Source organism: Equus przewalskii, chromosome 13 (genome assembly GCF_037783145.1).
Source record: "Equus przewalskii isolate Varuska chromosome 13, EquPr2, whole genome shotgun sequence".
In the NCBI taxonomy this organism is placed as follows: domain Eukaryota; kingdom Metazoa; phylum Chordata; class Mammalia; order Perissodactyla; family Equidae; genus Equus; species Equus przewalskii.
Genome location: NC_091843.1, coordinates 8,582,482 through 8,597,734, shown reverse-complemented (window position 1 = coordinate 8,597,734; position 15,253 = coordinate 8,582,482). Strand labels below are relative to the sequence as shown.

The 15,253-nt window shown below is 50.6% G+C and overlaps 1 protein-coding gene across 1 annotated transcript; it reads left to right on the top strand.

The window, feature by feature from the left end:
* The first annotated feature begins 650 nt into the window (after positions 1-650).
* On the top strand, positions 651-14,879 carry LOC103542995 (high mobility group protein B1-like). Its single transcript, XM_070569046.1, has 2 exons — positions 651-813; positions 13,286-14,879. Exon 2 carries the CDS (start codon positions 14,116-14,118, stop codon positions 14,761-14,763), a length of 648 nt encoding a protein of 215 aa, XP_070425147.1. The 5' UTR covers positions 651-813; positions 13,286-14,115; the 3' UTR covers positions 14,764-14,879.
* The last annotated feature ends 374 nt before the right edge of the window (positions 14,880-15,253 follow it).

The following is a 15,253-nucleotide window of genomic DNA, read 5'->3' as shown; positions in this document are numbered from 1 at the left end:
GACAGAAGAGCACGTGACATGGTTTCTTTGCCCTGCAGTCTCAGCTACAGGTTTGCTCAGAAGTCATTTCACGTCATTAAGAAAGCACAATCTTGAGGAACCGCTGGAGTGTTGGGGGGCGGGGAGAGTCCACAGGTCAGGTCTCTCCAAAACCTTAGAATCCCCAAATTCTCAGATCTGAGGAAGCCCCAAATTTCCCCCAGGAAGCTGCATGACATTAAATGGGTTCTTCATACGCAGCTCAAACTTCTTTCAAATACCCCCCAAACTGAGAGTAGAAAAGTCACAAACATAAAAAAAATATTCACCATCTCCACGGATTTCCTCCTCCCTCACATCCTACAATGAATCTCGCCTGCTGAGCTCTCGCCTCAGCCCTTTCTGATGGTTAGGGATGAAAGCACCATGGGGTGGCCTCCTTTTCCACCCCAAGGAAAGGGTTAAAACTATTTTTCCCTCTCCCTGCAGGTGCCCCCTCTGGGGTAAGTGAACTCAGCTTTTCCATGTTTAGACCAAACGCCTCAAATTCCTTCCTGGCAGGTGTTCATGGATGTGAGCAAATTAGATTTTGAAAGTATTTTGCCACAAGTCTCAGGCTTGCAATGTCAGTTGCGTGATGGAAGTCCGGGGCTGGCCAGCACTGCCTCTCTGAGGCACTGGAAGCCGGGGCAGAAGAAAAGGACAAGTGAGAACGTGTGGAATTCAGAATCAGAAAAACCTGGGTTTGAATCCCAGCCCTGCCGCTCAGCAGCTGTGCGACTTGCGCACGTCACTGCAGCTTCCTGAGCCGTAGGATCCTCGCTGGGGAAGCAGGTACACTCACTCTTTCCTCCTTGGGGCGTTTGGGTATCCGACAAGATGTCACATGTAAGCGTCTGGCTCAGACAGAGCTTAATGAGCGGTTGTGCATGTCAGCGTTCTTGATTGCAAGTTGTGTGGCAATCGAATGGAATTTATTGGAAGGCTATCAGGGGCTCATAGAATTGGCAGAGAGTAGGGATGATGTCTGGAAAATGGCCAGAAACCACGAGATTGTGGAGGATTAGGCAACAAGGCCTGAGGAAGGTCGTGGGAATAGATGGTCAGCACGCCACCACCGCTGCTGGCCCGAGTGCCTCCAGCCATTCCGCCGGGCCCCGAGTTACTCACTCCAGGCTCCGGGTCCCGGAGGGACCATCTGGTTACCCTCACCTGGATGACATGCCCACCCCCTGGTTACAGCTGGAGCAGAGAGAGGGCGAGCTGGCTGCTCGTGCTTCTGTGGAGGAGGCAGAAGCACGCCCTTGTGCCATGACGACACACGACGGCAGAAGGGGGTCTCCAGGGGGAAGTCAAAGTGCTGTGAGAAGGCAGGCTGGCTGCTGAGTAGGCCAACCCCACAAAGGCGTGCTGCAGACGTTACTATTTAAATCCAGGCCAGGGGGCAGATGCTTCTTGATGAGACCAGGAGCGAGGTTAGACAGCACCAAGGGGAAGGGCAGGCGTGGGTCTCCGGCAAGCTCCATCTACAGGGGATGCAATGAGCTGAGGTGACAGGAGCTGAGAGGGGCAGTGCCCAGGCCTCCACTGATCCTGCCTGGAGGACATTGGGCAAGCAACTTCACCTGCTGAGCTTCTGTCCTGGGCTGGGAAATAACAGCTGTGACGGTCCAACAAGATGCTCCACCTAGAATGCGCCAGAGCAAGAGCAGCACACGGCTGACACAGCAAGAGGGAGCTGGGGGCACTGTGGGGTCTTCTGCACAAAGAAGTGGGCAGGTTCTCTGCAGCCTGGAGCCCCAAGCAGAGAAGCAGGGGGTGGCCACGCTCCCACATGGCACGAGTATGTTGCAGACGTGGGCCAGGAAGTAAACAGCCTCCTCAGAGAAGGCACAGACGCCCGCTAAGGTTTCCGAGTGCAGGCTCTCCTGGGGCTTCCAGCAATAATACACCATTATTAACGACTCCGAGAGCCTGGCCTATGTATTTCTCTCCTAACATAAAGATCCTCCACACCCAAAATACTCTCCCAAATACCACTCAGCTCTGTTCCCAAAGGTTTTCCAGGGACATTGAGCAACTTACCTATTCCACAGCCCAGATCTTCCCACCCCACCCACTCGAGGCTCCGCTGAAATGTCAGAGGAACCCCGGCCCAGCTTCCTGTAACCCGAGAGCTGCCAAGGGCAGCCACCCTCCGGAAAGAGAATCTGGTTCAGTGAAAACATTCGAGACAGAGCAGACATACACATCTCTCTTTTTTTTTCTGGAAGATGATTTTCCACAGTTAGCCACAAGATCCATTTTCTAAATGAGAAAATAATGGCTTCTATGCAGCAATTTGGAGCCAAAGCATTTATCATTGATTGACTCCCCACATTTATTAAGCACCTATTCTATATGGAGCACTCTGTTACACGCCTTCAAGGGACGGCAGAGGAAGGCAAAGCAGACACAGGATTTGCTCCACCACCCATTTTCTCCTGCTTCCAGGTTCCCCAGCCTCATTGTTTGTTTCCAATATAATACAGTGCTGACTTTGTCACGTCCTTGCTTGAAACCCTTTATTGACTTTCCATCCACTTCAGGAGCCTCTTAGCACAAAGTGACAAAGCCTTTCAGGCCCTGGCTCCTGCCCACTTCTCCAGCCTTTCTTCCTTCTGCATCCCTCACGCCTTCTACCACCAGCTATTCACTCATTCTTTTTCCATTCATTCATTCCCCAAACTCTTATTGAGCGGCCACTCTAAATCCGATATCTCTCATCTGCTAGGAATCTAGCAGGCCAGGGGACAAGACAAATGAGATCCCTTCTCTTAAGAAGCTTGCATTCTAGTGCGATGTAAATGGCAACGAGAGAAGAGAAAGAGAGAAATAGGAGCATTTCAGACTGTGAAAAGTGCCACAAGAAAACTGCAAGAGGGGGAGGTGGTAGAAGGTGATGGGGGAGGCGGCCGGGCGCCTTGAGGTAGGGTGGGCAGCAAAGGCAGCGGGACGTGAGTCAAAAACCAGCCCTTCCGAATGACCTGCAGTTCCCTGACGGTCCAGTGCCTGGTGTCTCCTCGGCGCATGCGCGCAGCCACTGCCTCCTCCACAATGCCCGCTCCACGTCCCCCGCCCCAATTCCTCTTCTGCCTGTAAAGCTGGCTCGGCATCATCTCCACAGGGGAGCATTCCCAATCTGCCAACAGCCAGCTTGGGCACCCCTTCTCTGTGCTCCCCGGGTGCCCTGCGCCTTTCCCCAGCTTAACCCCCACGGCGACACACGCACTCCACCCAGCCAGGCGGGCCGGGCATCAAGAGAGCGTCGCCCCTGCCCCGTGGGGAGGACCTGGGCAGGAGGAAGAAGCTGAGGGGGGGTGGGGGACCCAGATGGGATCTGAGCATGGTGAACATCAACGATTTTTCCAGCATTTTTTGTTTGATTAAATCCCAAAAGACATTTTTTCCTCCAACTCCTTTTTCCTTTAACTTTTAAGCCATATGGTTCTGATTCATTTATACTTAACTAATTACAACATTGGTTTTGTAAGAGCTATTTGATGTCCATGAGCCTTCTGAGCCCTTTCATACAATTTTCTAACCCTTTTTACTGTGAAGCCCAAAGTGGTCTTTCGCCAGCAGTAAACAGCATCCCTAGCCAGAAGGGTACGGTTTGGTCTTGGTTTGGTCACAGGGACCAGGCCTTGTGGTTACAAGGCCTCAGAATTTGGCAAAATGTGTTTTTTGACTCCCAGTGAAATTCTAAAAAGGTTCTCAGAAAAATAATGAGAAGAGAACGCATAAAGAAGACAAGCAGCTCTTAAAAGCAGGGCCCTTCCCTACAGAGAGGCCCTCCCGTGGTCGCGGCCTCCTCAGCCCTCCCCGGGAACCGCGGCCAGCAGCTGGATCGCTCCATAAAGTCTGGAGGCATTTTCCCTTCGCCATCCTGCCCTGCCGCTGAGGATCTTAGAAAGTGGCATTTGTGTAAACAGGTAGGGTTTTATGGGGACGCCAGTGTTCCGACCAACTTGGCAGCACAGCAGCTCTATTTTTGTTATAGGAGATGAAAGGACTGAAACCAGCTGAGGCCACACTGTGTGCCAGGCGCTCTGCAATGCCAAGGGCGAACAAAGATGAAAAAACACAGTCCTTGCTCTCCAGGAGCGCAGTCTAGCGTTACAATGATGTGCGACAGCAGCCACCATTGACTGCCCACTTACAGTACCAGGTGTGGTATGAGTGCCAGAGCATTATTTCAGTCAATATTTGTGATCACTTCAGAGGTTGGTGCTCCTCCTGTATCCCACTAGCACACAAGGAAAGTGAGTCTCCGAGCGTTTAAGTGGCACAGTCGGTAAGGAGTTAGAATGGGGATTGGAGCCCAAGTCGGTCTAACCCCAAAGGCCACAGTCCGAGGAACATAGAAAGAAGCTTATAAGGAGGCCCATGGATTCTGAGAAGGGGCATGCCGGGAACCAGGGCAGAGATCACCATTGTAAAGGTCAAAGAATGAGGCATGGGTGGCGGCGAAGGCCTGGTAGGCAGAGACATGAACTAATATTGTTGGATACCTACAAGCCCAGGAGGCCAGCCCTATTCACACCTTCATTTTGGAGATGAGGAAACTGAGGCTCAGATTGGTGAGATCACTTGCCCAAAGCCACATGGCCCGAAAAGACAAACGCTAGAGTTTGGACCCTGTTCTGTCGGGCTCCAAGGTTCTCTCCAGCACATCCTTACAGCTGTGATGACCTCTCTCTACCACTAGGCCAATGATAAAATCAGCGTCTCCTGCATTCAGCTAAAATCTGTGTAAAGTGGGACCGTTCAGATGAAATCAAGATAAGGCCTATGTAAGACCATTTAAATAAATGTTCAATGAGGACAGGGATGAAAATAAAGCCCTGAGAGAGGGATGAAATAATGGAGACCAGATCTGAAATGATTAACAATAAAAAAGATGTATGAAATGCAATCACCCCAAACAGTAAGTGTGCAAAGTTCTCAACAAAACAAGGGGGAGGGAGCAGACCACAGGCAAATGTGGATGGAAGCCCAGCAAATAGAAAAGTTAAACCGTGAGGCCAAACTGTGCCTGGGTTGGTCAAGGCAGAAGGGAGCTTGCCGGTGGATGACAATTTGCAGTTTCTTTTAAAAAGAAAAAGAAGAAAGGAGAATCTTTGCAGAGGTCTGCCAAGGCCCGCCACTTTCCAATAGGTTTATCTCAGTTAGTGCATTTTCTCAAAGAGGCTCCTTCAAAAATTGGCCCAGTTCTCATCTACATCTTCCAGAGGAGAAGAAGAAAAGCTCAGAGACGTAACATGCCTTTCCCGAGGTCATGGACCTTGAAAGCATAAATCGGATCGTGTCACTGTCCTACGTGAGAGCCTCTGGTGGCTTCCCATTGTTCCTAGAATAAAGCGTAAACATCGTATCAGGACCTATAAGGGTCTGGCCCCTGCTGGCATCCCTGACACACCCCAGAACACTCCCCTCACCCCAGATCTTCCAGTCACACCTTCATTTTTGGTTCCTCAAATACGCTGTTCTATTTCCACTGTGGGGCCTTCAGATATGCGGTTTCTCTGCCCACAAGGCTGTCCTTCCTCAGTCCTTACCCATCCGGGTCCTTTGATTGTTCAAGCTTTAGCTCAAAGGACTTCTCCTCTGAGGAGCCTTGCTTGGCGCACAGCCCACTCAGCCTCCCACTGCCCATCTTTTCCGATGGACGGTGGCTACTTTTATCTGAGGTGTTTTCTTGTCTATTGTCCATCTCCCCACCTAGGCCATAAGCTCCATGAGAGCTGACTTATTGGTTTGAGCCCTAACGTGAAACAGTCCTTCCTCTGACTCGATGCCAATTCCGGATGTTCAAACAGCCTTTGTCATGGAGATGTCACCACAGCACTGCCCACTCACAGCCCCTGCCGAGGCGGGAGCCGCGAGAGGGTCCCGTGACATCCCAGCTGATGCAGTACCAGATGGATACCTGACCCTCACGTGACCCCAGGCAAGGCTGCCTGGACCCGGCCTGGATATCCGACCTAAGAATCCGTAGACTGCCCAGCAGCCTGAGGTGTGTCAGGAAGCGTGGCTGGCCTCTCCTATCCCTCCTTCGGGACTTTCCGGTGAGAACTGAGGCTGAAAGAATTCTATGTGGCAGAGGCAGGGCCTCAAGGGGCCACCTGCTTGTGGAGATTGGAGGAAGCAGAATGCATGGGAAAGCAGAGGATGCTGTGAATGAAAGTAGATCAGAGCTGCCACAGAGAAGAGACACGAGAGCCCGCTGTGCCAAGGCCTGGCTCTCTACCTGAGCCGCAATTTCCGTCCCTACCAAGGCAGGTCCCTCAGTGAACCTCCTTTTCCAGGAGGCAGCTAGCAGTCACTTGCACCAAAAAGTAATCTCCAAACTGAAGCAACCTCCAAGCCGAACTTATATACCAGAAACTGTATCTGAGCTTGTGGCGGAGGGCCAACAGCCTACATACGTGAAAAATCACAGAATTGTTTCAGGAAAGATGAGTCGAAAACTGTGCTAGAGTGAGTGCCTCCCTAGCCTCTGCCATCAGCATATTGCCCAAGCTGCTGGTATATCAGTCTTGAGTCTTCCGATTACAAGGACAGAAACCCAGCTCACACTGGCTTCAGGAACTGATGGATCCAGGTGCTCAAATGTGCCTTCTGTCACCTCTCAGCTCTACTTCCCTCTGCTTTAATTTCTTTCTCAAACAGGCTTTCACACTCAGTGAGCCCAGCAGCCTGACTTTCATCCTTACCAGCAGAAAAGGAGCTTGTCCCTCCTAAGAGTTCTACAAAAGGCCCAGGATTACAGATCATCAGATGATTTGGGCACTTGGCCTTGAACTTTGGTCAGATGAAGGAATGCTCTGATTGGTCAAGGCCAGATCATGTGACCATTCCTGCCATGCGAGTTGGGGAATGAGGGGGGAGGAGAAGAGTCAGTCTCCCCGAACACATGAACGAAGAGTGGAGTTGAGGTTGTTCTCCCAAAGGAAAACTTGGGGGGAGGTGTCACCAAAAGAAGAGGTCATGGACGCTGAGGAGGCAGAAAGTCCAGATGTGCCCCTCTCAGAGTGCAGTCCTCTCGAGGCAGAGGCTGCTTGGGAGAAGACCCCCGCTCTCCTCCAGGAAGGTTATCTGACTGTAGGAGGAAACTTGCAGCGCCTAACCCTGCACAAGGCTTTGCCTAGGCCTGACCTTGAGATCACAGCTTCACCCCGGAGCACACTTACTCGAGAAACATGGGCTCCTTCTTGAGAAGCATCTGAAACAGTCAAAGGGACAGAGTGGCTTCTCAATCAGATCTTAGGCTGGAGGATCTGATCTTCACTCCGCCACCTACCTGCTGGGTGGCCTTGGGCAAGTCCTCTCACCTTGCTGAGTCCCAGCCTCTGATCTCTGAGATGTCAGTAAAAATACCTGCCTTGTGGGTTTGCCATGAGGATTCGATGCGTTTATGCAGGTAGAGGACTCAGGACAGTGCCTAGGACAACATTACACTCAGGAGATGGTGGTGATGAGGCTGTTGGTCATGGTGGGGATGATGATGCTGATGACAAAGAGGACAGAGGAGAAAGAAGAGGAGATAATGATGCTGTTAGGGCTGGACCCTTAGTCTTCAGGTTCAGAGGCTCAGAGTTGGAGAGGACCTTAGAAAATCACCTGGGTCATCCAACTGCTGTGATCTACACAAAGACACTAAGACATAGGACTTGACTTTGCCCAAACTGGGGAAACTGAGGCTCAGAAGGAAGAAGAGCTTGCACCAGGTCTCTGAGCCAAAGAAGTGGCAGAGAAGGATGTGAAACCCAAGTCAGTTCGTTTCAAGGCCTGGGCTCTCTCCCAGAGTCTGAGGCCCACCCAGCACATCGACAAACTCTCTCAGTCTCCAGAACGTACACAGCGCTTGCAAACACGCACGCTCCTGACTTTGTGACTTTGCACCCGTGCAGTGGGGGAGGGCCCGCGGCATGATAGGGCCCTCACCGCTTTTCTTTGGGCTCCCTTTCTACCCTCAGCGAGCGCCAGACAAAAGAAAAGCTTCTATTTAAAAAGAAAGAAAGAACACAAATTATAGGGGCCACCCCTATTTCAAAAGCAATTTCACATCTGTGCTGAAATTCCTCTACTTACAAACATTCACAGATAAGAGCAGAGCTAGGCACTGAAGAAAAAGTAGGCCAACCCTGCCTGCTCCCCACAGATGGTGTGAAGCGGTCATGCGCATCCATTTCAGTCTTGGCCATCGCGTTATTCATCAGTGTTGGCCCATGAGCTGTTTAAAGAAGTGTCTTCTTACCATGAAAAGAAGAAAGTCAAAGTAAAAACATCTTTGGATACATTTTTGAAGAGCTGAAAAGAAGCAACTAGAGCCAGAATCAATGCCAGCACATCACTGGTTCTTTTGTGAAACTCAACTTTACACTGACACGTACACGGCAGTGGCTTCTAGAAAATGTCCCTTTGGGCTTAGAAAGAAATGGACTTAAACACAGCCTTGTGGATGCGTGTTTGTACATGGACGCTTTCTGAATTTCCATCAGCAGCAACAGCACTGAGCACTGCCTTATTTTAACCAGACAATTAATGGAATTGTCTAGAGATGACCGAACTTTACTTCTCACAATGGCACCGTTTAGTTGCATACGCAACAGCCCTTCCCCTCCACTTCCTTCCTTCCTGGTGAAGTTTCTCTCTAATAACAGAAGTTGAGAATGGCAGATATTTTCTTAGATTCCCTTGCATGTATAGTACTGAGCAATGAAACATAAGGAGAAATCTCCAAGGAGATCCTCGATAAAAAGAAATAGATGCAGAAGAAGAGGCACTATGCTTCCTGCTTTGGATATTACCCATGAAGTTGTGATGCCTGGAGCTGCAACAGCCATTTTGTAACCATGAAGTGACAAGCCTAAAGACAAAAACCAACAGGCTAAAGATGGCAGAGCTGAAGGAGGGAAGATGCTGGCTTCTCAATGCCAAGGTTGAGCTGTGAACCAATGCCAGAACACCTACTTCCAAGACTTCCTGTTATGTAAGGGAACAGAAAGTACTTGGTAGTTAAACCGCTGTTAGCTGAATATTCTGTTACTTGTGACTGAAAGCATTTCAAGTGATACACGCATGAAACCGTGCTGTATATACAGATAAGGAACTGAGTCAGAGAGAGGACAGGTCTGCCCAGCTCCCAGTGGCCCATGGGTCCCTGGCAGCCATGTTTGTACCACACGACCCCATCACGAGGCTACAGTGGATTGGACCAGGAATGGACACCTCACCCAGCTGAGTCCTTCTGAGATTCTCTGCTGGGAATTGAGAATTGGGATTCAGAGACAACGAGATAGTTCCTGCATGTAAATTTGGGAGAGAAGGACACAGAGAGACGTAGACAGTCTGTGTGCAGACGAGTAGAAAGGAGCAGAGAACATAGACTTAATGGCTCCAGAAAGGGAGAGCGAGATGGAGTAAATGGCTGCCTGGTGGCACTGACCTTCCGTTTCCTGGTTCCAGGCCCTTGTGAGTTCCCATCACCTTTGGGTTCTAGGGAAGACCTCCATTTCCTTTGCTTAAACTGGGTTGAAGTAGGAGTCTGTTTTTCTCAGACAGACTTGCCAAGATCGCAGGATGGTGGTGGCCCAGCTGGAGTAGAACGCGCATCTCCTGACTTGTTGCTGCTCTCTGCTGCCTCCAAAAAGCATAACTGATGTTTACTGAGCGCTTGCTGAGTGCCAGGCTCTCTTCTAAAGCACTTCACGTGTCATCTTTAAACCGCACAACAGTCCTATGAGAATGGGTCCTATTATTAACTGCATTTTCCAGAAGAGGAAACTGAGGCTCAGAGATGTTAAGTAACTTGGCTAAAACCACATAGCCAGCATGTGACTGAGCCAGGATTTGAACTCCAGAGCCAAGCTCGTAACCGCTTTGCTTTTCTATCTCCTATTCCTTCTCCCCTCCCTACTACCTAGTAGACAGACAAATTATCCAAATGTTTTTTGTGGTTGCATCCATACTGTCTCCTGTCTTGCTATGGCCCCCATAATAGCTTGGGCACATCTGGGAGCCCAGATGCTAAACTGCCTGAGGAATCCAAGAAGCCTTCCTGGAAGAGGTGTTATTTGAGTAGAATATTTAAAGATGAGTTGGAATTTGCCAAACAAATGGAAAGGAGAAGGAGGATGTACTAGTCAGAGTTCACGGCTGCAAGCACAGATGCTGACTTTGACTCTTTCAAGCAGGAAAATAATTCATTAAAAGGATGCTGGGAGCTCACAGAACTGCTGGGAGGAATAGAGAACCAATTCTTGGAAAGACAGCCAGCAGCATTGCCCTAAATCATGTCACAGATCTGGTCCAGTGAGGACCTCACAGCCACCACCCCTCAGCACCACAGCTCTGACCCCACCCCACAGGGTGGGTTCCACAGGTCCCTTCTACTCTGCTTCAACAGCTCCTGATCTCAAGGCCAGGCCAAGTGCATCTGATTCCAGAGCCTGAGTCACATGCTGTGCCCTAGCTGCAAGGGAGGCTGGGAAAGTAGGCATTGGCATTCTCAGCTCCTATTCTGGGAATGGGCTCTGCACCCACCAAGAGTCAAAGAAAGAGCATGCAGATGCTGGATGGCCAAAGACAGTGCCAAGTGTCCACTGCAGGGGGCATTTAAGGCAAAGGGAACAAATCGTGCAAAGGCACAGAAAGCATGTGCTTGTCTTGGCTCAGAGCAATGAGATGGTCACTATCCTGCTCAGAGCATATATTTAGTGCTGAATTATGCCTCCTGAATTGCTGTTTGGACAGCTTGCCTTTTCACTGCAATGTCTTCTGTCTGCAAGGGCAGACTCTGTTCTTGACGGATCTCAGAAGGCCTGGAGGGGTGCCAAGGGTTCCAGAAATGTCCAACTGCAGTTGAGAAGAAGGAGGAGGTGACAGTGGTAGAAGGACAGAGCCATGATGCAGGACCCCTTTGTCCAGGGCCCAACTCCCCAGCGGGTCCAGCTCACCACAGGATCCTAGCCTTCGTGGAAGGTCATCCTTGCACATAAAAACTACCCTTTCAGAAGACACCAGAACCCTGCCGAGAACAGTTCTTGTTAAAGGGCCAACAGCCACCTGCCCAGTCCTTTCACCCCAAGGCCTTCTCCACTTGCACACAGTTGAGAGGGGCCGGGGCAACATCCACTCCAGTTCCCGCTCCCCCTTTCAGCCATTAACAACGTGGGACTGCCTTCCCCCTTCAAACTCTGGCTAGAAATCCTGCTCCAGGTTCTGGTCCGAATAAAGCCAAATTGAAGTAATGTCAGACAGTAGCAAGAACATAGCCAGAGCCAGAGTTTTCTGTTGGAAAGACATGAGGCTTCTCCAGCCAGGGCAGTGACCCGGCCTGCCTCCACTCACTCTCCTCGCCTTGGAGAGCAGCAGCCATGGAAGCCTGTCCCCAGAGATGGTACCGGGACAAATTTCAGACAGGGCCAAAGAAGACATGAGTGACAGGAGGAGGACTGAATTCAGGGCACTCACCTTATCCCCGACTTCCATCCCCCAAAAGCAACTCCTTGTCCAGGCACCCTTTCATGGCTCCTGGAACAGCCATCAGCACAGTGGCCCAAGCCGGACTTGGGAGTCACCCTCCACTCTTCCCTCTTCCCCAGATCCCACATCCAAACCGCAGCTCCAGGACGCCTCCCCGTCACCCCTCTCCAGAGCAACCCCAGAGGTTCCCTTGACGGGACCTTGGCCGCTAGCTTTGCCCTCTCTAAATTATTGCCCATGTGGCCCAACTCTCCAAAGGATCAAGTTCACCAAAAGGTCCTAGCCTTTGTGGAAGGTGACAAAGTGGCCACAGAGTGGTGAGGAATGTTTCTTGTGGTCCTGGCAGAACCCTCTTGCACAAGAGAGGTCCAAGATGCCTCTTCGTTCACCTTCAGACCATGTTTTTCAATCTGCGGTGATTTTACCCACAGGCGGCATTTGGTAATGTCTGGAGACTTTTTTGGTTGTCACACTGAGGGTGGGGGATGCTGCTGGCATCTAGTGAATAGGGGCCAAGGATGCTGCTAAATGTCCTGCAATGCACAGGACAGCCGCCCAGTGGAGAATTAGCCCACTCAAAATGCCACTAGTGCCCAGGCTGAGAAACTTTGCCTTAAGGTGAAGCTGCCAAACCTACGTCCTGGTGCCCCCTTCTAGGCCTCCAAGGGACCACCACAAATGCTTGCCCTGCCACGACATCTCACCTCATCCTTGACGCCTGTCCCTGAGTGTCCAGCCCGTGCTTTTTCCCACAACTTTTAGGCCTGGGCACCCGCTCTGGGCAGGACCACAGATGCCCCGTCTCCAGTCCCACTGCCCCAGCTCCAGAGGTCTCCCCGGCAGGCCTGTGTCGCCTGGGCAGCCCTCCCAGAAGGTCCAGGGAGACACAGACCCAGCATCCCTCTGACCAGTCAGAGACTGTTCTTTCTCCAAAGAGACTGGGGAGGTGCCTTCGCGGTGCCAAGAGGGAGAGACGGGCAGGGGCCTCTCCCTGGAACTCACTTTGTTTTGGGGGAAAAACTATGTTAAACGGCAACAAGCCTCGAGTCATTCCTTCTGTCTTCCAAGGCCCAGTGTCACATGCACTGCCAGGAAGGTTAGCCAAGGTGGAGGCCTCAGATGGCTGGGGTTCAGTGGAGGGAGCTGGAGCAAAGATAGCCTGACCCGCCCTCTGGCCTCGGTTCCCATGGCCCCTTCAGGCTGAGCACTCCAGCCAAGTGGGCAACGCCTGGCCCAGCTTTGCAGCCTCCACGCCTTTGCTCATGATCGGCCCTCCCCCCAGAAGGTGCTTCCCCTGCTAACGCTACACACCCAGGCCGTCCTGTTGGGTGCTGCCCAGAAATCCTCCTTTATCCCCACACTTAGAAGAGATCGTAGCATTCTGACGATGTGTTTCCCCTTAGTTTCTAGTCGTGAATGTTCCTAGGTCATTCTTCCTAATGGACAGTGACTTTTCCAACGGCAGGAGCTCTCTACTCCTCTCAAAGCCCTCAGTGCCTAGCACACGGCTGGCCCCCAGAAGGTGGACAGCTAGTGGGATAAACGTGCCACCTCAGTCGTGATCTCTCCTTCCTCTTAGCCTTCTCACAAGCTGTTCCCTCTCTGCCTCAAACACCGTTCCCACCACCACCACCAAGGCCTATCTCTCCACACTAGGCCATCGCTCCAGTCTGGCTTCATGGGGTCACTTCCCTGGGGAGGCCTCCCAGATCCCCTGGCCCAGGTACGCACCCTGCCACATGAACCAATCACAGCTGTGCATCTTTTTTCATAGCCTTTGCCACGCTTCAGTAGATGCTCTCCGAACCCACCTCTACTTCACCTGCTCCTTGGATTAAGACACGCTCTCCAGCCCCTCCCTCTAGAAGATAAACAGCTGACATCCAGAGAAACCCGAAAGCTCATCCTGCCAGGGCACAATGCCCTCCATCTGGGCTGCCTCCCTGACACTGCTTCTCCTTCCCGTCGCCCCTTCTGGCAGAGGCAGAAGACACCAGTCACCTGCTATCCCAGCCTCCTTTGCAGTCGGGGCATAGGCGTGTGATGAGTCCTGGCCAGTGGGAGCTGAGAAGTGGGCTGGTGGCTTCTGGGGAAAGTTTCCCCTCGCTCGTCTTTGCTGGGTGAAGTTGTGTCTGCCTGGAACCACTGCTCAATGTGGGAGCCATTCTGCACCATGAGGCGAGACATTCCGAATCCTCTGCGGACGGCAGAAAGAAATCTCTGGAAAATACCTGTGACCTGAGGACTTCGCTGAGCCACTGCAGCAACTCAGGGACTCCCCTGACTCTGGACTGCTTCCTACCTGAGATAATAAATGTCTTCATTGTTTCAGCCAGTGGTTTTCACACTGGGTTGCACACTTTAATAGGGCATGAGATTATGTTAGTGGGTCACGACTAGAATTTTCCTTTAATAGAATAGGAAAGAATAGATGAGAATAGAAAACAGCAAGTAGGATCCCACAAAGTAAAGGTAAGTAGTGGTCTGGCTCCCGCTCTCACAGCCATTGCAGTACATTGAGCTCCATAGAGACAGCGCCGGGGCAAGTGAGAGCCGGACGGGCACTGGGCGACTCTGTGCCTCGCAGAGGAAAAATAATTAAACATGGGCAAAGGAGATCCTAAGAAGCCGAGAGGCAAAATGTCATCATATGCATTCTTTGTGCAAACTTGCCGGGAGGAGCACAAGAAGAAGCACCCAGATGCTTCAGTCAACTTCTCAGAGTTTTCTAAGAAGTGCTCAGAGAGGTGGAAGACCATGTCTGCTAAAGAGGAGGGAAAATTTGAAGACATGGCAAAGGCGGACAAGGCCCGTTATGAAAGAGAAATGAAAACTTATATCCCTCCTAAAGGGGAAACAAAAAAGAAGTTCAAGGATCCCAATGCACCTAAGAGGCCTCCTTCGGCCTTTTTCTTGTTTTGTTCTGAGTATCACCCCAAAATCAAAGGAGAGCATCCTGGCCTATCCATTGGTGATGTTGCAAAGAAACTGGGAGAGATGTGGAATAACACTGCTGCAGATGACAAGCAGCCTTATGAAAAGAAGGCTGCTAAGCTGAAGGAGAAATACGAAAAGGATATTGCTGCATACCGAGCTAAAGGAAAACCTGCTGCAGCAAAAAAGGGAGTCGTCAAGGCTGAAAAAAGCAAGAAAAAGAAGGAAGAGGAGGAAGACGAGGAAGATGAAGAGGATGAGGAGGAGGAGGAAGATGAAGAAGATGAAGATGAAGAAGAAGATGATGATGATGAATAAGTTGGTTCTAGCGCAGTTTTTTTTTCTTGTCTATAAAGCATTTAACCCGCCTGTACACAACTCACTCCTTTTAAAGAAAAAAATTGAAATGTAAAAAAAAAAAAAAAAAAAGTAAAGGTAAGTAGTGTTTGTGAAGATGTGTTTCAGCTCACACTCTGCACACGTGTCTGTGCGTGTGCACTGAGTGACAATGTAAAAGATATTTTTTACTTGGTATTGAAGGTTTTGTGAAAGCAAAATTTAAAAGCTGGTTTTCATTAAAGACTCTGTTACTTGCAGCCAAATGCATCATATCCCACACAGCCACTCTTTAGCATGCCCAGGAACTTCAACTCCGACCAGCCGAGTTGTTTACTGACCAAGAGACCATTCTGTTTGTTATCTAAATTGTTTATGGTGGACATGCTCAGTACTACAACTACATAATTCACTTAAATATTATGCAAAGTAATCAAATAAGTGCATTAAAGGAAAATTGCTCTTTCTAAAT

Bases quoted from the DNA above. Each gene is read 5' to 3' on its own strand.
- LOC103542995 (XM_070569046.1), top strand. From the start codon at position 14,116: ATGGGCAAAGGAGATCCTAAGAAGCCGAGAGGCAAAATGTCATCATAT.